This window comes from Amblyomma maculatum, chromosome 1 (genome assembly GCF_055883805.1).
Source record: "Amblyomma maculatum isolate TAMU_Amacu chromosome 1, ASM5588380v1, whole genome shotgun sequence".
In the NCBI taxonomy this organism is placed as follows: domain Eukaryota; kingdom Metazoa; phylum Arthropoda; class Arachnida; order Ixodida; family Ixodidae; genus Amblyomma; species Amblyomma maculatum.
This window is the reverse complement of record NC_139344.1, coordinates 111992357-112015536: the sequence shown is the minus strand read 5'-3', so window position 1 is coordinate 112015536 and position 23180 is coordinate 111992357. Positions and strand designations below refer to the sequence as shown.

The 23180-nt window shown below is 44.5% G+C and overlaps 1 protein-coding gene across 8 annotated transcripts in view; it reads left to right on the top strand.

Moving 5' to 3' along the window:
- LOC146203505 (uncharacterized) overlaps window positions 1-23180 on the top strand; it is a 114933-nt gene that overhangs the window by 33023 nt on the left and 58730 nt on the right. For all 8 annotated transcript variants that reach the window (XM_084588812.1, XM_084588809.1, XM_084588811.1 and 5 more), the window contains 4 exons: window positions 193-296; window positions 3503-3587; window positions 3693-3860; window positions 17842-17928. In XM_084588812.1, the coding sequence (XP_084444938.1) occupies window positions 193-296; window positions 3503-3587; window positions 3693-3860; window positions 17842-17928 (444 nt within the window). The remainder of the gene's footprint in view (window positions 1-192; window positions 297-3502; window positions 3588-3692; window positions 3861-17841; window positions 17929-23180) is intronic.

Below are 23180 nucleotides of genomic sequence, written 5' to 3'. Positions count from 1 at the left end.
CAGTAAAATGTTACGTATGTTATATAAACTTTCTAAGTGAGGTAATGATATTTGAGCATTGTGATGTATGAAGACCTAGTGGTCAACAGAATGCACCCTTGGTTGCAAATGGTGAGCATTATACAATTTGTCTATGTATTTTCGTAGTGCTGGAGAACCAGGTGACATCTTGCATTTCTTGTGTTTTTCCAGAAAGGTGTTTTGGAAAGACTGAACTCCTTTGATTGTCCAGCTGAAAAGTCTGAGTTTTTTCAGCGTTTTGAAAAGTACCCTGATGCCATATCTGAGCAAGAAAGGTATGTCATAATTATGCAGGTCTTGAGTGCTGGTACACTGTGTTAGAAAATTGTTGCCAGTCTTTGTTGTTGTATTATATTTAGTTGCAGTTTGGAGATGTCATTATGCATAGTATCGCCATGACATGGGGAGGGAGGGGAGGGGGGGGTGGGGTGTGATATGTTGCGCTTACTGGTGTTTCAATTTTTCGAAAGGTTAAGCATGTGTGCATTGACAGTAAGCACGGGTGACAAATTTTTTTGGCATTTTTTTAGGTACCACTTTGATTAAGGACGCAGTGCTGAGCAAGCAGTGACATTTGTTCAGGGTGCAGGAGCTATTTATGCATGAAATGTGACCATCTGTGGCTGATTATATAAATTCTTGTGCACATTTCAGAACAGCATTTTATTTCAAGCTAGTCTGAGTAATTACATAAACATCCATGGAAAGTAATCCCTTGAGGCATTAAATAATTAAAGAGAAAATGTTCTAGTTTTTTTATGTTAACATACTCAGAAATTGCTGTTCTATCTTCTAAAGCTAGTATTTCACTCTGAAATTTTCACTACTTCTGAAAATTTAAGTTGAACCCCAACACGCATATTTACCGAACTATTTCTTGCAAAAATAATTTTTCAGAAATATTGCATATGTTCATAGAAAAATCAAAAGGTGTATAGCTCTACTTTCATGCACAGGGATAAAAAAAATCACTCAACTATCATTTGTTATGCAAAGTTGAAGGAAGGAGTGATTAAATGTCGGAAAAAAGATGAAAGCTGAAAAAGTTAACCCTGAAGTCTATTTTCTTGTTTGCCTTGTTTATATGCTTTTGGTCAGAGAATTCTCTCCTTTTCATGGTGATACTAAGGTGGCTTTCATCAGTCAGTGAATTCGCAATGCGCCAGGGCCATCAGGAGCCCAATTCACCTGCAGTTTTATTCTACCACACATAGAAAAAATAATTTTCTAAATCTTTACTGCATATCTCACTGTAATTTTTCTTGACATGACACAGACTCGAGGGTTACATAAAAATATAATTGGTATGTTTAGCATTCTGACCAAACTGGCCACTTCGTTTGTCTTGTTCCTGCTTAATTAATTTCGTTACAAGAGACACTGTTACAAGAGACACTCGGTTATAAGAGACACTTGAAAATGGTTTGGTTGGTTTTCCTATGTCTGCCATGTTAACAACATTGCATACAATAGACATGGTTACAAGAGAGACTCTGTTACTAAGCGCAACTTTTTCAAGTCCTTAGAGTAAATTCTTCACTATTTAGAAGAGACACAACCCAGGTGTGCTCATGCAATGCAGCTGATGCGTACCAACTCATAAATGATGCACTTCAGATTTCCTTACCTAAATTCTGTTCCATATCAGCATCCTTTTTATTGTATATGTCAGGAACTGAGAAAGAATGCTTCCCCATTATTGGGAAGTCAGAACGACCTCGTTGTTTCAGCCACTTGCATCACATTACTGTCACCTTCGAAGCAAATCAAAATGCATGAATGACATCCAGCATATGTAACTTCTCGCTGTTAAAATTTGATCACAAGATGAAAGCTTGGAATTCCGATGCCTTTCTCTTTGTGGACAATGCTTCTTGCAGCACCAAAGTTCTCGTGCTCAAAGCCACCAAAGTTATTTTTTCCCTCCAAACTCCACACCCTAGTTTCAACCAATAGACAAAAGCATTATGCACTCTGTCAAGTTACTGTACAAAACAAGATTGGTAGAACGCCTGTTGCTCGACGGGCAGCAAGACTGTACAATAGTAATTGATGCGAAGTTTGCTGTTTAGGTGATTTTAGGTGTCTGGAATGGTCTAAGAAGTCAAGCTGTGAAAAACTGTTTCTTACAAGCAGATTTTAAATGTGATGACATGATGTAAGAGGGCCCATATATGAATACTCTGGAAAGCTTCCTTGAAGATGAAGCTTGGGCGAGCATTCAAGAGACTGCTGAGGTACCAGAATCTATTGAGGAATTCGTATCTGACGATGCGGATCTTGTGTGCGTCTGAAGAGCTTACAGACTGTGCAATTCTCGCGCAAGTAAATGGTACATGTGCCGTAGAGGATGACTACGAGGATATTTCAGAGGAAAAGTGTTAACATTTAAGGGTGACGAGCATGTAAGAGTGCTTCAAAGGTATTAGAGCAACAGGAAGGCTTGCAAAGTGAAATGCTTCACTACCAGAATTTGGGAAGGAATACACTCTGCACTCACAAAAATACATACTAGTATGAATAACTTCTTTAGGCTTTCCTGAACAATTCCTTGTTAATAAGTGTGAATACATTTATATGCTGATGTGCAATAAACTGATCAACAAAGTGATTTTAGAAGTTTTGGTTACAAGAGACCTTGCTTACAAGAGACATCTTTTTCGGGTCCCTTGAGTGTCTCTTGTAACGAGGTTTTACTTATTTCAAAACTGTGAAATAATGGGCAATTCTGACAGCTCTTGGAGAACTGCAGTATAGTCGCCGACCGATTTTTTGGACTCAGCAGGACCTGCGAAATAGTCTAAATTAACAAACAATCTGAAAGATCTGTGAACTTGAAAAAATATGTTTTCCTGCTAAAATAATTTGCTTTAAATATTACGAACTTCGGCGCTCCTCATGTTTCATTTATATGCCGGTAATAGATAGCTATAGCATAGCGCGATCCGCTACTGTGATCGGCTTCTGCACGCCGCCTGTGCGCATGCACCAGTGTGATTCGATGTGGAGGGCGTGGCCACCAGTCTGAGCACGCTGATTGGTCCCGCTGTGGCAGGCGTGCATGCCGCTGGGAAGGATGCAACTCTGTCAGAGCAATCTCCACATGCGCAGTGTCCCGCAGAAGGGAGTTGGGCTAAGCCATTACCACTATTACTCTCCAGTTAGACTATCTCATTCAGTCACGCTTTCGTCATGTTCGTGCCACGACTATGATACAGCTGCAGGTCATGCTCATGTGCTCATGCCGCAAAGTAAAACGCGCCGCGTGAGACAATAACATGCTTCATGTTCTGATTATAGCTGATTTTGGCATCGCACTGGTACCGAGCCCTCTTGTGGAGTTGTCACAAGCCTCAAGTTGAAAGAGTGAAGTCTGGGCTGTTTCATACAGTTTTCCTAAAAACGTTCCTTGTATAAACCTCAGTAGTAAGGTAACGTGTTTTCAAATGTATTATGGTACATGCCTTTCTCATGTTTACAGGGAAGCCCTCAAGCAAGATGCACGAAAAGTGATAGAAGCATCCGTGCTACCTGCCTTCAAGCGGCTGAAAAAGTTCATTGAAGATGTGAGAGAATAATCATTTCTTACTGTTCTGGGTGTTAAAATATCTCCAAGACACATTTTGCATCTGTGAGTGCAGCAGAAAGTAGTGGTCTGTTCTCTTTTCTAGGAATACATGCCTCACCTGAGGCCTGAGATTGCAGCCATGTCCTTGCCAAATGGTGAAGCTTACTACAAGCAGTGCTTGCAGTACCATCTTGAGCTGGACCTGCTTCCTCGGGAAGTGCATCAGCTGGGGCTGGATGAAGTGGAGAGGATATCAACTGCCATGAAGCAGGTAAGCTTCCTCTCCCGATATGTTTTGCTCTAACTGGCAGTAAGCAAAGTCTGCAGAGGCGGAGCTGAGCTGATCTGTGCTCATTTTCACTGGCACATGAAAGGCCAACTGCACTGAAACTTTTCGCCTTGTAAAGAGGTTTTTTTTTCTTTTTTTGTTTTTTCAGTAGTGTGTCATAGGAAAAATCCTACAAACAGATGGTTACACTGTTATGTGAGTGCATTAGAAGTCGCTCGCTGAAATTGTGATTTTTCAAACCAAAGTTCTGGAAAAGGGTGGTTTCTTTGCCAAGTGCTGGAGATGATATGTATAAACTGAAACACTCAGAATCACTCGACCTTCTAGTTTGTCATTTTGGTTGCTCGCTGCTGCCAATAACAGCTGCAGTGAGCATGTGTGCGTTACGAGTGTGCACTGTAAGCAACTAAGCAACGCGAATGCCACTCACATGAGTTTATGGCACTGTAAACAAATGCCTGCATACTGGAACCACTTGTTGTTGTGGTGCGTCCTCTTTCATCTTTCTTTCGGTGACGAGAGGTGGAGCTGTCACTACAGCTTTTGTAAAAGCTCTCTCTCTCTCTGCCAGAATTACCAGAGACGTGGACTTTCAATTCATTTTGGTCAAACCAAGCAAGGATCCTACCAGAATGCCTCAAGAAAAAAACAAACAAACAAACAAACGAACAACCAAACAAAAAAAAACAAACGAGACACTTTGAAACGAACACTTTGAAGCGAAACGTGAGAGGCAAAATCCTGAGTGCCGCATTCTGCTGCGCGTTTTTTGTGAATGTGGTGGTCAATGATGCTTCGAGTAAAGAGGGTGACTACTGTTTCACATTTCTCCCTTCCTTTATGGCATGGTACATCTGCATGCGGAGAATTGTGACAGATACTGCACCTTTTCTATTCTGTAAATCAGTTTCAAACGCTGCTGATGCCTACTGTACTAACGCCTCCTAGACATCTGTGTCTGCTTCTGTTTGCTGTTTGGTGCGGCGTTCGAGGAAGTGGCAAATGAAAGGGCACATGGGCGCCTTGAATGGGACGCCTGGTGGGGTTAGCTTCGTGTATGCATGAATTGCCTTGTGACATCGTGAAGGTATATCACGTGCTCCTTGTCGAACACAACCACCATTTCATTGAATGCAATAAAGTTCACCGGCGTTCTATAATTCGTCTACAGGAAAGGAAAGGCGCAGTATCTGTCGCTCGCAGAATCTTGCTATCATTCTCACTGTAGACAAAGGGAATTATGAAGAGCGTTTCACGATCTGGGGCGTGGCACAGTGGTATGGAGGTTTGATTCCCTTGGGGGAGACAAGGTTTATTAATTTATTTTTTAAGTATCAGAGCCGCCGCAAAAGCGTGGCACTTTTGCTGCCGACAGTGATGAGCCATTAACTCTTTCTCTATCGCGCCCATTGTGCATCGTTAGCCCGCTAACGATGACTTCGCGCACCGATATTGAACCCTTCTGCGTTGCTCACGGACAAGCTATGCTATCTAGTGTGTAGTCATATAACTGAAGTTTAGATTTTGATGCTGTTTACATTTTTCCCCCGAAGTGTCTATTTTTGAGCGCGCTCCGAACATGCGGAAACGTCTCGGTAGCATGCGAGAATGGCGGCATCCGCGTCGTCGATGCGTGCTTCGAAACTTCGCAAATCTGACAACTACGCACTATCTACGACAGATTTTATCGATGACCCAAGCAGAAGTGACTCAGAATTTACTCCCAGTTATTGTCAGAATTCAGTTCCGATCCCGCTGATGACGGAAACCAGTCCAGAACACTGGCGGCCGCACTCCGACCTGCTAACGATGACTTTGCGCGCAAATTTAGGTTTTTTCCGCGTCGGTAATGATGATGATGATGATGATGCACCATCTAATGTGTAGTCGGGTAACTAAAGCTTAGATTTTATTGCTGTTTACATTTTTTTCCCACGAGGTGGCTATTATTGAATGCGCTTCAAGCACGCGGCAGCGTCGGAGTCGCATGCGGGAACGGCGACATCTGCGTCGACTACGCGCGCTACAAAACGTAAAAAAACTGACGATTCCGCACTGTCTACGATCAACTTTATCAATGACCCAAGTAGAATTGACTCTGAAGATGCTACCTTATCATCAGAATTAAGTTCTTACCCCGATGACGATGGAAACCAGCCCAGGAACATCGGCGGCCACACTTTGTTGGCCTGTTTTGCATGTGTCTGTGACTGCTCTGGATTAGTTCACATACTTTGGATGTTTTGTTTGTGTTTCTGGTATCATTTATCTCATTCTCAGGGTGTCAACATCATTTGGGCACAATATCTTGCGTCCCGCAGAACAGGGAGTGGTGTTCTGCCCAAGAAGGGAACTGAGCATCCTGAGTTCACATACTTTGGATGTTTTGTTTGTGTTTCTGGTGTCATTTGTCTCATTCCCAGGGTGTCAACATCATTTGAGCACGATATGTTGCGTCCCGCAGAACAGGGAGTGGTGTTCTGCCCAAGAAGGGAACTGAGCATCCGTTTCGGCATGGCGCTCTGCAGCGGCCCTCATTGATTGCTCATTTTGCATCAAGAACATTATTCAATACTGAACTTTTATTTTTTTAGAGGGAGTGGCCAATACAGTGCTCTGCATTTTGTATATCTCGAAATATTTTTAAAATTTTGTGCTTCATTTACAAGTGCATTTCGTTAAGTTTTGCTCAATTTTTTTTTCTAAAATCCGATTTTGAGGAAATCATATCATATGTTACAATAAAAAATGTCATATCCGAAGTTATAATGCCTAGAATGGAATCTATTTACCTTTCGTTTCGTGTATTGTATAAAATTTTAGACTTGATAGTTTTTACAGAAAAAAAATATATACTCAAACCTACAGAAAACAGCCATTTTGCCCACGGTAGGGAAAGAGTCACTCTTTCGCCTTAAAAAGAGATTGCTGTATGCTGCATAATGCTTGCCGGTTTTCACACTTTAAAATTTCATGTAGCATGTACATTCATGTTCAGTTCAGGCGTTCAGTCGTGTCCGACTCTTCGTGACCCTATGGACCATGTCACGCCACGCTTTCCGCTCTCTCACTATCTTCTTAACATCACATAGCTTCATCTGCAATGCCTCGAGAATGCCATCTAACCATCGCGTTCGCTGCCTACCCCTTCTCCGGCGACCCTCAACCTTTCCCAACATCAAATCTTTCTCCAGCGACTCCTCTCTTCTCATCAGATGACCAAAGTAGCTGAGCTTTAACTTTAGAATTTGACCCTCCAATGAGCAGTCAGGGTTTATGGTCGACAATATCGACTGATTTGATCTTCTGGCAGTCCAAGGAACTCTTAAGAGTCTTCGCCAGCACCACAATTCAAACGCGTCAATTCTTCGGCGGTCAGCCTTTTTCACAGTCCAACTCTCGCATCCATACATCACAACTGGAAAGACCATAGCACGGGTTATACGGATCTTGGTTGGCAGACTAATGTCTTTGCTCTTTACTAGGCGGTCAAGGCTAACCATTGCTCTCTTTCCCAGAAGCAGGCGTCTCCTAATTTCATGGCTGCAGTCTCCTTCCGAGGTAATCTTGGCGCCCAAGAACAGAAAATCTGTCACAGCTTCCACTTCTTGTCCATTGATGCTCCAGGACTTGATAGGGCAAGACGCCATGATCTTCGTCTTTTTAATGTTCAGTTTAAGCCCAAACTTCTCACTCTCTTCTTGTACGCGCATCAGAAGTCTCTTGAGTTCCACTTCACTTTCTGCCATTAAAGTGGTATCATCCGCATATCTAAGGTTGTTGATACGTTTTCCAGCAATCTTCACTCCAGCTGAAGACTCGTCCAGACCGGCCTTCCTCATGATGCACTCTGCATATAGGTTAAATAGGCAGGGCGACAGTATGCAGCCTTGCCTCACCCCTTTCTCAATCGGAAACCAATCAGTAAGACCATGCCCAGTTCTGACTGTGGCCTCTTGCCCTTCATAAAGGTTCCTGAGGAGACAGATGAGGTGAATTGGAACTCCCATCTCTTGGAGAGCTTGCCACAATCTGCTGTGATCTACGCAGTCAAACGCTTTCGCATAATCAATAAAGCAGAAGTAAATGGGTTTCTGGAACTCTCTTGCTTTTTCCATGATCCAGCGAAGGTTGGCAATTTGGTCTCTAGTTCCTCTGCCCTTGCGAAACCCAGCTTGCACGTCCGGAAGCTCCCGATCCACATACTGCTGCAGCCTCCCTTGCAGGATTTTTAACATCACCTTGCTAGCATGCGAAATAAGCGCGATCGTGCGGTAGTTGGAACAATCTTTGGCACTGCCTTTCTTTGGAATGGGGATGTAAACTGACCTCCTCCAATCCTGTGGCCACTGCAGGGTTGTCCAAATCTTTTGACATAATGTATGCAGTGTGTTAACAGCGTCGTGGTTGAGGTTTTGAAGCAACTCAGCTGGAATACCATCAATTCCGCTTGCTTTGTTCTTAGCAAGGCTGGCTAAGGCCCATTCAACTTCACTCTTCAGGATGCCCGGCTCGAGATCAGTAATCACAACCGTCCTATGTTGGGATTGCACATCCGGGTCCTTCTTGTACAGTTCTTCTGTGTATTCCTGCCACCTCTTCTTTATCTCTGAGGCTTCAGTGAGGTCCTTGCCTCGTTTGTCCTTTATCACGCCCAGCTTAGCACAGAAGCTTCCTTTGATATCTTTGATTGTCTTATACAGAGCTCTTGTGTTTCTTAATTGGCTGTTGTCCTCAACTGCTTGACACTGTATGTTCAGGAAGGCATTCTTATCTCTCCTTGCTATTTTCTGAAAATCCGCATTGAGAACCTTGTATCCTTCTCTTTCCCCCATACCTTTTGCCATCCTCCTTTCCTCAGCTATTTGCAAAGCCTCTTCAGATAACCAGTTTGCTTTTTTGCATTTCTTTTGCTTTGGAACTACCTTAGTAGCAACTTCTTGTATTATATCACGAACATCAGTCCACATCTCTTCGGGCTCTTTGTCTTCTAGATCTAATTCTTGAAATCGATTCCTCACTTCCACAGCATATTCTAATGGAATTTGATCCAGATCATACCTGAAAGGCCTTCTAGTTTTTTGCGTTTTCCTCAATCGAAGCTTAATTTTGGCAACAAGAAGCTGATGATCGGTGCCACAATCGGCCCCAGGCCTTGTTTTTACTGCTTGTATAGCGCTTCTCCATCTCTGCCGGCAAATAATATAATCGATCTGATTCCTGTACAGACCGTCCGGTGAAATCCATGTGTACAGGCGCCTCTTGTGCTGTTGAAAATGAGTATTCGCTATGGTCAGGTTGTTTTCTTGACAGAACTCTACTAGCCTCTGCCCAGCTTCATTTGGCTCACCAAGACCGAACTTGCCTGTAATTCCGGATATTTCTTCACTCCCGACCTTAGCATTCCAGTCTCCTATGAGAAAAACGACGTCTGATGATGGGGTGCGGTCTAAAAGGCATTGTAGGTCCGCATAAAATCTCTCAACGTCAGCTTCTTCAGCAGCAGTGGTCGGTGCATAGACTTGGATAACTGTTATGTTGAAAGGGTGACCTTGGATCCGAAGTGAAATCATTCGGTCGTTTTTGGGGTTGTACCCTAGCACTGCTTTGCCCATTCTTCTGTTTACTATGAGAGCGACCCCATTCCTTCTCTTGGATTCGTGCCCACAATAAAAGACATAATGGTCGCCGGAGTTAAATTCTCCCATTCCGGTCCACTTGAGCTCGCTGATACCCAAGATATCAATGTTCAATCTGTCCATTTCTCGCTTGACGATATCAAGTTTACCTTGCGTCATAGATCTTACATTCCATGTTGCTATGTGATATATCTCCTTGCAACATCGGACTTTCCGGTCGCTTCCCGACACATCCACAACTGAGCGTCCTTTTGGCTTTAGCCCAGCCGCTTCATTCGTCCTGGAGCTACTAGGAATCGCCCTTTGTTCATCCCCAGTAACATGTGGGACGCCTTCCAACCTGGGGGGCTCATCTTCCGGCGCCATATCGATAATGGTATTGTGACTGGCCATAGGGTTTTCTTGGCAGGAAATACTGGAGTGGGTTGCCATTACCTTCTCCAGTGAATCACATTTTGTCAGAACTCTCTGCCGTGACCTGTCTATCTTGGGTGGCCCTACACAGCAGAGCTCACGACTTCATCGAGTTTCGCAAGCCCCTCCGCCACGACAAGGCAGTGATCCATGAAGGGGACATTCATGTACAGTATGCTTACTAGTGCCGGCAATGGCTACACAGCATTTCAGCATAGTAGTAGCGCTTGAAATTTTGAAAACTGTTACCATAGTACCAAACCTCTGCTCACTATACCTGGATACATACGTCCATAAGCCATGACAGTGTTTCTGCCGGCCATTCTCGTCAGACCATGTGTGGTTTTAATACTTCTGTCTGATGTAAGTGCAGTAGGACTTTGATTATAAGTGAGGGGACCGCGTGAAACTGTTATATAATCTGGGTGTTGTATGATCAGAAATCTCACAAAACTGATGTGTTCTTATTATAAATGCACCTGCTACTTTGGCTGCCAAAATTTCAATTCTTTTCCCCGGGGATCATGAGAGTGTCTCTTCCTTCATTTAACGAGAGTTAATGCTTTCACTTGCATGTGTGCAAGTTGTGCAGTTTTGCAAACACATCTTCAAAGCATTAGATGGCTCAGATGCTTAATATATACCGTACATTGCTGTATAGACATTGATCCCTGAACTCGTTCTTGCCCCTTACTGGCCGAAAATGAAAGTTGGCTCCAAAATTTGTCAACTCTAATGTATACCCCCCACCTACTCCCTGCCCCACCACCTCTCTCTCTTAATGCGAAAGCATTTCTTCAGTCTGGGTCAGTCGGTTGGTTCGGGTCGGTTCGGTCAGTTCCTCTTGTCTGCGTCTGGTGTTTCCTCCTCTAGTGCAAGCAGTTCCACCAAAACAGGCTCAAGGATCTGCTAAAAGAACCACCAAAATACCCTGTAATGCACACTATGGTGCTCAATATAAAATTATTAAACTCCGCTTTCTTCAGGGTAAAAAAGTAAACCAGAATACGCAGTGCCATCGGTTTGTACGAATATCAAGCTAAATTGTTGAGGTGCACTAAAAATCTTCTTAACTAACCTTAAATCCATCAAAACTTAAGAGATCCACCAAGAAACGATTCCAAATCTGGTAAAAAAAAAATAAAAATCTGCTAAAAGGGCAAAACTGGCAGCGCCTCTGTCTTAGTTTCTATTGGATTAGTGGTGCTGGTCGGCGGCAGCCACCAGCACCACTACAATGTATTCCACTGACCAACAGATAGTGCGACATGGTGGATCGGCTGTAATTTTTTCTCTTTACCACTGCGGCCCTAAGGTCTGCAGTTTCTAGATTCTGATGAAAGTTGAGATTGACAAAAGGGGTCACTGTGAAACAACTGTAGCAGGGCACGCAGGCCACATATTCGGCCCCTCCGGAACCCTCCATAAGCTTGGGCACTTCCACATCTGAAACAAGAGGACCACTGCCAGTCGGACTTATAGCCAACTTTCGACTGCATCGGATAGCTAGACAAACTGATTGGCCGCATGGTGGCAGCAGCTCGTAGTGGCAGTCAGTGCATAACCACATGCGAGTTTTTGCCCATTTGCTGCAAGCTGGCATTGACGCTTCTAAGGTAGAAAGAGCACGTTAACTCGCATGGGAGGTGCATGATACTGCAATGTGGAAATGATGGGGTATTTTGCTGCCAGCTTAGGGGAACTAGAAATTCATTATTTCTGAATATTCAGGACGTTTGAATGATTTCAATTCTGAAAGTGCGGTGTGAATCGTACCTCAAATCCTATTCGAAACCTATTCAAAATTTCGAATATTTGCACACCCATATTCATCAGTTGACAGCAATGAGATGGCAGCTCCCTGGAAAAGCACAAAAGTGGTGTTGCATTTCTCTCTTTCCACTTTTCTACCTCCCTCCCTTTCCTGACGGCGCGGTTCAGGTTTCCACAGAGCAAGTGTGACAGATACTGCGCCTTTCTCTTCCTCTGGACTAATTCTTAATTTATAGTTGGAAGCGACACAGTGCCAAAATACTTTTTAAAGGGGGGGAAGGGGGGAATCTAGGAGTGAACTTATGTCTTCTTAGATGCAGTGACATGAAATCTTTGAGAGTTCTGTCACGCCGCCTGCTGGATCTGCCCTACGGTATGCTGGCGAACTTCGGCCCTGCTTGGCCGGATGTCATATGTGCATGGCGTATTTACCTAGGTCACATGAAGGAGCGGCGCTGAGAGAACTTCATGGAGAGGACGACATTTATGGCGTGGCGAAAGAGTGTGTTGTAGTTTTACACAAGGCGTGACTGGCCGCAGTGATAGTATAGTGCTCTCGTGCCTGGTCCAGGAAGCTATCTGTTCCTTCTTGCGCGGATTCAACACCCAGTGGCAACAGCGTTTTCTTTTTTTTTGTCATCGTTGTTCTTGCTGATAGTTTGTGGATCCACTCTCTCTCCACAAATCCTGCCCACAAATTCTTTCTCCAGATCTGATTCACAGATTCTGTCCTCGCCATTCATGAGCCAAGAAATGCTTTTGCATTAAAATGACCATCGCATAGGTTTCAGCAATTCCAGGCTGACTGATGGTGTAACTAACCCACCAAGTATGCCTTTTCCAAACAACATTTGAAACGTTTTGGGCCCTGTCTAATGCATACGTCTACAGCCTGCATCACACAACTGCACAACATGGGCTGCTGCGCTTAAATGCTTAAAACATTGCCTTCTCTCAGCCTATGTTATCGGTGACGTATCTGCTGTGCATGTATCACTGACGGGGTCTACCTTGACTGGGGAAAAATATGTACTAATAGCTATGTGGTGCTACCTGTCAGCTCTTGTACTATAGGACAATTCGCCTTTTTCATAAGACGTGGCACCCTCTGGGGAGTGTTCGAAAATTCATCTGCTGCTGGTTGAAAACGTCCTTGGAAGACGCAGCCTCCTGCGAAGTGGTGGTGGGCTTACTTGGCAGCTACTGCCATCTGTCGCATACAGTCGAACCCGGATATATCGAACTCGAAGGGGATCGCGGAATAGTTCGATATATCGATAATTTGATATACAGAAATCGGCTTCAGACGCAACTTGCGATTGTGAAACATGATACTGTATCTGTCGCGTAATCAATCCGCTCGCATAATGAACCCAACAGCCACTTTTTGCCCCTGAGAATTTTGGGGGGGGGAACGTTTGGTGGCGCGTCCTTCCATTTCGGCCGCCGCATCCACAGCTCAAGATGCTGCACAGTGGTAACATCACTGCGTATTTACCTTTTGACCTTTGCATTGGGTGAGGAGGATGTCAAAACGCCTCCTCTCTGGACTATTGCAAACTGGTTCCCCTGCCGCTTCCACCGCACTGACGTCAGGCGCACACAACAGCCCAGCAAGCATTATGGAGACACCCAGGGGGCCCTCGTTGCAAAAGTGGCAGGGAGTGAACTTCACAGAGTGCCCGTGATGGCTTGATTGCACAAGCCTGGTTCAATTTATCACGACGCGCTTGGGCTGGGCGTAGTCCACTGCCACAAAACCATTGGAAAGCGTGATAGCTGCAAATGCCGTTTTAAGCGAACAATACTAAAAGCCGTTGTAATGATTGCAGCTGATCGCATGCTTTCGTTTATTCGTAGATGTAAGAATGGACGACTCCCGCAAAAAAAAAAATTACAAGGGTTCAACGCTGCTGAACCAAATATTGAGCGAAAGCATTAGCTGCGGGTGACCGAGCATTCTTCTTATTCTTTTTTTCTTTTTCCTCAGCCCACATATAAAGCCCCGCTTTAACCAAGCCGTATAAACATGCCTTAGTGGCTTATAGGGGCAACGTAAATGCCAGGCTCTTAGCAGGCTGATTGTGACATAACCGTCCCATGTGAAACGAGAGACCCAAGTTGGCAGCTCCTGCCAGTCCACACCCTAGTGTCACGTAGGGTGTGACGTTACAGTGTCACGTTGGTAAGATGTATGTGGCTACCGCCGCGCTACGCTGAAGGCTCGAAACCGAGAGTAGTATTGCTTCCGCAATAAAAAAATTTGCCGCTTCTTAATGTTTACAGCCGCCATAGCATACGCTACGCTGCATGTTTATCACGACGGCAAGGATGAACGACTCTCGCAGAGAAAAAAAAAATCTGCCTCTTCTAGCGTCTGCAGCCACCATAGCTTATGCACATTCAGCACGACGACACAGGACGCGCATCGCACGTCAGCCGCCATGCGCAGAGTGTTCACAACACACACTGGAGAAAGCGTCTGCCACGAGCTGAGCTGGCTTGTCCGCGCATGCGTAGTGCGTACTGCTGCTAACGACGACCGGGAAAGAGAGAGGAAGGGGAGATAAAGCTCGGCAGAAGAATGGGCACACCCTTGCGCTTCGTTCTATCACGTTTTCCCCCTCTCCCGAACAGCACGCTGCATTGGTTCCCTCTCGTTCCTTCACCCACATGGCTTGCAAACAATCATCGCAGATGCGCGCGCCTTCGGGGAAAGGGCGCGGCACTGCCCTAGACCACCAGTCACCGAACTGCGCCCTCTCATTCCTTCCACACGTGGTTTGGAAATGTAATGCGGCATATGGCCAAAGGTAATGCGATCGTCTTTGGGGAAGGCATACCGTCCAATGCGTCATGCAGAGTTCGATATGTTGAACGACCGGTGCAGTTGATTTTGATACATGACGCAGCTTTCATATATTTTTACATGAGATTTTCAGGGGGATATTCCGCGAGTTCGATATAATCAAAATTCGAATTATCTGAGTTTGACTGTATGCATGTCACGAATATCAACTGCACATGGCCTCCGTGATCAGTTCCGGCTGCTCCGATCATGGAGGCCAAGAACTGTGCATGCGTAGAGCTGCCATGCAAAAAAGGCACGTTTGCTGCATTTTCTTCATGCTGTTTTTATTCTTTTTATTTATGCTGTTGAGTCTGAATGATGGAATGCACTTTGTTGAACATGGGAAACCAGTGGCCTTGGAGAAAAGTTTTGTCTGAGTCGTGCAAAAAGAATGGCGGCAGCCATCAAGTGCTGACAGGATGCTTTGTTAATGATGAGCACAGTGCTTTTGCTGCATACAGTAGCTTTTTACGCACATTTTGTTTGTTAAGCAAGCATGTATTGCTTGCTTAATCATCTTACGAGAGAATCCCACTGCGACCTTACACCATGGCACCATACTGTTATCAAGCAGGAACAGTTCATCACTTTTTTCTCTTATATTAAAGCACTTCTGATACAGTGCTCACTTGTGAGGGGCTAAGCATCCCTATACCTATTTCTTCTGTGCCTGCACTATGGGAGTACAAGCAAAAGGGAAGGAAGAGCAGCAGATTTTCAACAGTACAATGAAAGGTGACTGTAGGCTAGTTAGACTGGATACCAGTAAGCTCTTTCAGGAACTATAGATCTGATTATCAAAGCTACATAATCAATAAGCTCAGGGTAACCGACATAAGGAAGTATAACATGGAGAAAATTGAGCATGCTCTAAAGAACAGAGGTAACCTAAGAGTGGCAAGAAACAAATAAGATATAGTTACAATAGCTGAGCAGTTCTGCATAGTTCTTTGCCCTAGCCAAAGTAATGGGGACATAATTTGAGACCTAAATGATAAAGGCAGTACTGCAGAGGAATTGGACAACATGTTGGTAACCAGCAAGTAGAAATGAAGTAAGTCTTAGAAGCAGAGCAAGGGAGGAAAGCAGCTGGTGCGATTTAGATAACTGCAGATCTGTTGGGAAGGCGGTAGGGTGATTGTGTTGGAAAAATTAGCCACCCTGTACACGCTATGCCTCACAACCTTAAGTGCACCAAAACTTTGGAGGAACACTAAAATTATTGTAATCCTTAAGAAACAGGACATCAGGAACTTGAAAAATTGGACCAATCAGCTGACTGTCTGTTGCCGACAAAGTAAATTGGCGAGGTAATCACTAATAGAATCGGGGAAACCTTAGAGTTCAATCAAGCAGAGGAGCGGATTGTGTTTTATAAAGGCTGCTCAACAATAAATCACATTCACTCCTGTGGGTATGTACCCTTTTCTTTATGAAAAAAGATTAGACTGTGTGGAAATCGGACCAGTAATGCCCTACTTACTACGCAACCAGGATGCAGAAGAGCCACGTGCAAAAATAATGGGAAGATATTTATAGTGGCTACACACTCATCGTAGCCCTTCATAAAGAATGTAATAAAATCAAAATAAGCAAAGGGAGTCAGGCAGGGAGACACGACTTCTCCAGCGAGTTTACTAGTGATGTTCGGAAATCTGGAGTGGCAATTTTGTGATGAGTGTCGAATACCTTAGTTGGGTCGTTGATTTCCTGATGTCGTTGCCTTGCTATGTAACTCAGGGCACTGAGTGGGAAGCATTATCAATGACCGAGACAGACAGAGCAGAACGATGGCTTTAAAAATGAATATGCAGAAATCTAAGGTTCAGCAGTCTGTGAAGGGAACAGCAGTTCACAATAGGATGACTGCTTAGGGCAGGTAGAGACTGCAGATCCACACCATGAGAGTGAGATAATTAGATGAAAATTGTAATGGAATGCATTTGTTAGGGACTTTCAATTCAGGAATGGCAGTTTACGAGTACCCCTCAAGAGATAGGAATATAACAGCTGTACTTTACCAGTATTCAGCTATGGGGCAGGAACATCGTGGCTAATGAAAAGGTTGATGCTCGTTGGGCTAGTTGGTTAATCATGACTTCAATAACAGCGCAGGTAGAAAGAAGGGACGAGAAGGCACAAGAGAATAGAGCGCTGACTTCCAACTGTCCAATTTTCTTGTAATTATCTCACTCTCATGGTGTGGATATGCAGTCTCTACTTGAGCCAGAAGGAACTCAGATTTTTAGATGGATGAGATTGGGCTCCTGATGCTATGCTTTGGCATCATGACGAGTATTGTTTCTCTTCCCCTTTCTATGATTTCACACTTGTTGGTGTATATATACATGGCAAGCTTGGTGAAATAAACAGTTGGAAGTCAGCGCTTTATTCTCTTGTGCCTTCTCGTCCCTTCTTTCTACCTGCGCTGTTATTGAAGTAATGAAAAGGGTTCAACTGAAATTGAGAAAAATGCAGCAAGGCATGGGAATAAAAATTGATAACTGTAATAATAAGAGACAGGTAGAGAGAAGAGTTAGTCAGGGAACAGAGCCAAGTTGCTCCTGTCGAAATTAAGAAGGCAGGGTAATTCCCAGAGAAGACAGGCATAGCAGGCGGTGGCAGGAAAGTTAGGTGGGCAGTTAAGATTAGGAATTTTGCAGGGCTAAGTTCGCTGCGGCTGGCACGATACAGGATTGGGGAGGAACAGGAGAGGCCATTGTCCTGTGGCGGGCGCGGTCAGGCTGATGATGAATGATAAGCAAATGTTATATTTTGATAATTTTTGAACGTCTATGGACCGTTAAACTGTAAAATATGCAGGTGTATATTGTAAATCAAGTGCATAGTTCAAAATTGAATTGCTTCATCGCCTGTGAAGGTAGCATTACCACCACAGAAGCTTTAGGCTCTTGTTGCGTCGCTGCAAGCTTTTGCACAAATTTATCATTTAGTAAGCATACTGCATCTCTGGCAGCTTGCACTTTGTCCCTGCATGGATAGAGTGAAGACTGTTACTTCAAGTGTGCTAGCGATTTGCATAATTATGTAAGCAGAAAGTAAATCGTTCACGTTTTTACACTTTGTGTCACATTTGATATGCTGAGTGTTTTGGAGTAAAAGTGGGTGTTGTTCTTTCTTATTTTCTTCATTCGCACCCAACCCTCCCTATGCTCCTCCCAAATAAATGTTGTGGCTATACACGTTTCGTGGCTGCCGAAGGCGCAGAAGTTGACTGTGAAGGTGTGCTTGATTCTATTTTGTTTTTCTTTTCTTTTCTTTCCAGATTATCAAATCTCTAGGTTCTGATGCTAGTCCAAAGGAATTCTCTGCAGCATTGCGCAACGATTCATCTTTCCTGTGCAAGTCAAGTGTGAGTCTATCTGATTCAGGGTTGTGAAAATTGAGGTAGTTAGTACTGTGATTTTGAGCTGGTAATGAATGCTTCATTATATTACTCTGCATCGCAAATAGTACGTTTTCAGCATATTAGTTCGATGTATGACAGTCTTGTTTTCTGGCACTGCAACTAGAATTCTTGCCACTAGTTTCCACCATACCAGGCTTCATGAAGGTTGTGCAAAGGGGTGTATGTATTATGCAGGCTGTAGATTAAGCATGTTTTCATACTAGTGTATAGCTTTATCTCGTCTAGTATATTTGTTGTAGCTGGGCCTGTGTTAGAGAGAAATTAAAGGGAAATACCAATGCAAGTTTGATAAAGGGATTAGTGTTTCAAGGTCAGCAGTATGTGATTTTTGTCAAAAATTGGTTAAGCGGGAAAAATCACTCAAGTTTAATGCATACAGTGATCATCATCATCATCAGCCGGACTATACCTACTGCAGAACGAAGGCTTCTCCCATACTCCTCCAATTAACCCGGTCCTGTGCTAGCTGCATCCACTTCGAACTTCTTAACCTCATCCGTCCACCTAACTTTCTGCCGCCCCCTGCTACGCTTTCCTTCCCTTGGAATCCAGTTTGTTACCCTAAGCGACCGTCGGTTATCCTCTCTTCGCACTACATGTCCTGCCCATGCCCATTTCTTCTTAATTTCCACTAGAATGTCAGTAACTTGAGTTATTTCTCTGACCCACTCTGCACGCTTCCTATCTCTTAATGTTACCCCAACCATTTTTCGTTCCATAGCTTTCTGTGTTGTCCTCAACATGCAGTGATGCCCCTCCAGAATTCCAGTAACTGCTTTCTCTTCATGAAAGAGAAAGGCTGTTTGCAGGCTACTGAGTGCAAACTTCCACTTTTCCCACTTTTTTATGACTGGTGCAGGTGATTAAGTGTCCATTTCAAGGTTAGTGCCGCGGAGTCTGTTCTCACACGACTTGTGATGTGGCTTGCCCCTGGTGTCAACATAACTGAAGTGAAAGTGTGCATTGAGTCTAGGCAAAGAATTTGCTATGTGTAGAGTCGCTCTTGTTGCTCGGCCCAGAGAAGCTCATAGTGAGAAAGACACCCATTAAAAAAAAAAGCCAGTGACGATTGCGGCCTTGCATCACCATCTCTTCCTCTGTTGCTTGTTCTCAACGAGCGGAGGTTTGTGTGCTCTGCATCACTGTGATTGCTTGTTGCCGAAGTAAAGGCAGCACCCTCTCTTCTCGTGAACATCATAATTATGTCTTTCTGTGTCATTGTCACTTCAGCTGTAGTTATGGGAGGTTAGGCTGGGCCCAAGCTGGGGCTTAAGTCTGAGCGCAGGACCAGGCTTGCCTTCCTGTTGGAAGTATAGGGTTCAGCTGGGCTGAGAACTGCCACTTCTTCACATCTCTAATTGCTGCCATGAATTGCAATTTTTCGTGCTGCAAAAGAACTTCAATAAGAAGCTTGTTGTCATTTTCATTACTGATAAAATGCTTTCTAATCGTATATTTTAGAGAAACAATTGTGCTTGACAAAAAGCAGCTTTGCCCCACCACGGTGGTGCAGTGTTTAGGGTGCTCGACTACTGTGCTCAAGGATGCAGGATCGAATTCCAGCACAGCAGTCGATGGAGGCAAAAAGCCAGGTGCCTGTGTGCTGTGTGATGTCAGTGCTTGTTGAAGAACCCCAGGTGGTCTAAATTTCCAGAGTCGGCATCTCTTATAGTCTGAGTTGCTTTAGGACATTAAACCCCATAAACCAAACCAAACCAGAAACCAGCTCTAAATAATTTCTTTTATTGTGAACGGCTCTTCTTGAAGTGGGGTGCCAGAGAAGTGAAGAAACAATTCTAAATTGACATGCCAAGGTTTTATGATGGAAGGAAATGCAGTTCAGTTTTTTGCATGCATGAAGCAACAAAATGTTGTCTTCATTAGTTTTGTTATGGAATCAGGTCTTCTGTATTTTTGAAAAATGAAACAAACTTTTTTTCTTGAACTCTAGCTGGTAGTTATTTTTTTATATTGTGCGAGCCATAAATTACGGAAGCATATTTGAGCTTGTGCCTAAAGAAAGCATTGTTTGCCAAAAACTTAATATTGCTGGAATGTGTTTTAGTTTGTCGCAAGGAATGCAGCTTTGTAATTGCAGTGAAGCGGATTTCAGAGATAAAATTATTCCAAGATAGTCAGCTGGTTTAGGGACTTCTGGATGGTGATAACGGTGTCCTTGTGATGTTACTGTTGTGAGGCGACGTTGGCAGGAACCAGCATTGTTTTTTTGTGTAACGTGCAGAACTGCAGTTTTATCAGTGTTTAAAAGTCTGTATCTCATTCATCACATCAATGACAAATTTTAAGTGAGAGATTCTTGGAGCCATGGTGTACAATTGATATTATTTCTTTAAGCACTAGTGTACTATGTGGCTCCTTGTAGGCTCAAATGTGGCGCACGACTACTTGGCATCTGTATCCCCCGTATTTTTGCCCCTAAAGGCAGCTTCTTTTCTTCCTTTATGCTCTTTCCACCTACTTTATGTTTTGATGCACCTATAGAAGAAGGGCGGACACCAAGCCGCCTCTGACTGTTTTTAATCCCCGGCTATCCTCCAGGCTAAACATAGCGCTCAGTCCCCTCTGCTCGCCCATTCCCACATCTTGTCTTTCTCCTTCTCATTCCGCTTGCAGGTGCCTGCGCAAATGTGCAACAGGCTCCACGCCCCGAGGTGAAGCATAGCTCGAAGTTGGAACAGGTCTCTATGGTCTCTGATAACCACCATGATGAAGTCAGTACTGACATCTCGCTCGAGAATCTCGTCAATGATGGCATGAGATACTCCACGAAGACCACCTTCTAACTTCCGCAACAGGACACTGGCAGTGCAGAACAAGATGGATCCATAGGGGCGTGGCAGCACAGATTCGAATCGCACACTGTAGCCCCCACACTGTTCAAGTCTTCAGAGCATTTTTCTGCTATATGCCTAGCAACTGACTGCGCTGATTTGTTGGGCTGAGTGACTACAATACATCAATTCCTCTGTTCATATAGGAGATCAGTATGTACTGTAGCAGCTGGGTACTCTTCCAGCAACCTGTGGCACCCCTTGTGATGACAACCTGCAACTGATGGATGGCATCCAAGAAGCTGTTGTAAAAGTTGTAGACCGATCGTTGATAGCGCTTGTCCAGCATCTGCTTCAGTTTCGTGTCGTGGTCCATCTGATGGTTGTAACTGATTAAGATATCGCTGATATGCTTGAGCTTCATCATAGCCATGGGCCCTTGTCAATGTTGCAGGATGTCCAGGGGTTCCGGTTCTGTTGGACCGGGACCAGAGCACCACCCCTCCTGGTATCAGCTGTGACTCCACTTGCTCTGCTTCCAAGTGACATGCTACTTTGAGAGCAAAGTGTCACTTAGCTGCTCTGCGTTTTCTGGAGGAGTGACAATTTCGATGCCCAGAGCACTGAAGGTTTCGTGCAGTTCCTGCTAGACCTCTGGCTTGAGGCTCGCTTCGTAAGGCTCCTGCTTGCTCTCGGTCTTCCTGATGACTGCCGTGTAGTGCTCGATATATCCAAGGTGGAACAGCTGGCACACCATGGACAAAGCGCATGATTTGGATGCCATCTGATTGTTGGAGCCCTGCTTCCCGACATGTAGCTTTTGTTGAGACTTCGTCCCGCTTCACTGTAAGCATAATCGGCATCAGTCTTGTTTCTCTGAATAAAATTGTGACCTCAACGCTGGATGTTCATAGCTGCGTATCGAAGTTCTAAATGCACAGCCTTGACATCAAACACTCTGGGTTTCCATCATGCTCTTTTTCTGCGCACTGGCCTTTCTTTCTGTGCTTGTCAAACAGTAGCCGCTGCTTTTCCAGGCTGTTTGATGATTCGTTCTCTTTCTTCACCACCTTTTCACACTGCACAAGTGCTTGTGGCATTGCACAGCTCAGTTCTTGCGTTTGTGTAATAACACCGTAGCCAAGGTGTTCAGTTTTCACCTCCACATCTTTCGTAGGATACGCAGAGCTCAGCATGTCAGCTGGAATCACGGTTGCAGTGTCTTGTTCTTGCATATTTGTTTCAGATGTTGCACTACTGAGCTCTTCAAGAGAGCTTGATTATCTCTGCTGTTCACTGTCTTTCCTGTCTTGCTCAGAGGCACTGAATGCACTTCTATTGTCTTCTGTTGACGGCTTCTAGGGGCTTTAAGTGAGGTCATTCTCGCTACATCCCATGATCTCTTCCTAGCAAGTCTCGTACCTCCCCAGGCTGATAAAGCTGATTCCTTTGGATGATCGCTTCATGTGTACGTCGTCAGGCACAGGATCAATATGTTGCGCTCAATCGCAGTCTTCTTTCTTTGATGGTCCAAAAACAATCTTGCTTGTAAACTGCACAGAAGTCTGTGCCCGTCTTTCAATGTGTGTCACTGGCTCGGTGCTTTCTCTACTCTGGGAGAGCACCATCTAGATCGGTCCCTGATTTCAGTATGATTGTTCCAAAGGCATGTCCTTCATTATGGCAGCCGCTCCTCAGGGACTGCTGACATTGCTGTGAGTTCAGTTGAGTTTGTCACTTTTATCCATGATTCTCTGCGATGTCTCAGTGTACTGGGGTTCCTCCGATAAAGCCTTTGGAGCTGACTCGGAAAAAGGGAAGTGGGGCATCGGTGTGACCGCGGTGGAACTTTTGACTTGTGTCTCTTTAAGCTGAATGAGAGAAGGGGCGGTCAAGTCAAAAAGCGATTCAACGGCGAAACTCTCCGGTAAAGCTGCTTTCATAGACGATACAGCTGCTGCAGTAAGCTCAACTGCTGCCTTCATAAAACGACTGTAGGCAGCAGGAGCAGGCTTTTGAAGGGCCTCGATGTGGTGGTAGAGGAATGTCATTGTTCGTGGGGCAGTTTCTTCACTTCTTCACTCTTCTCATTTAGCACACGTAAACAGCCATTGCAGGTTTTCAGTCTCGCAAGAATGGGCTTCAGATCTAGGATAGTTTCTGCATTCGATTTCAATAGTTCACTTGCCTCATGACTAAGCCGGTTCTGAGAAGCGCGCTGGATGATGCTCTTCCTTTTGATGTGGTCCATGATGCCTCGCTGAAGCCCTCTTTGTCTGTCTTTGGCGGGGTTCGCTAGTGCAGCTCCTGGTATCTTCCTGGAGGGTCGTTGGCATTCTTTACGTGACCTCCAGAAAGAGTTGATAGTGGAGCTCACGATACCCTCCCTGGTTTTGGCACCAT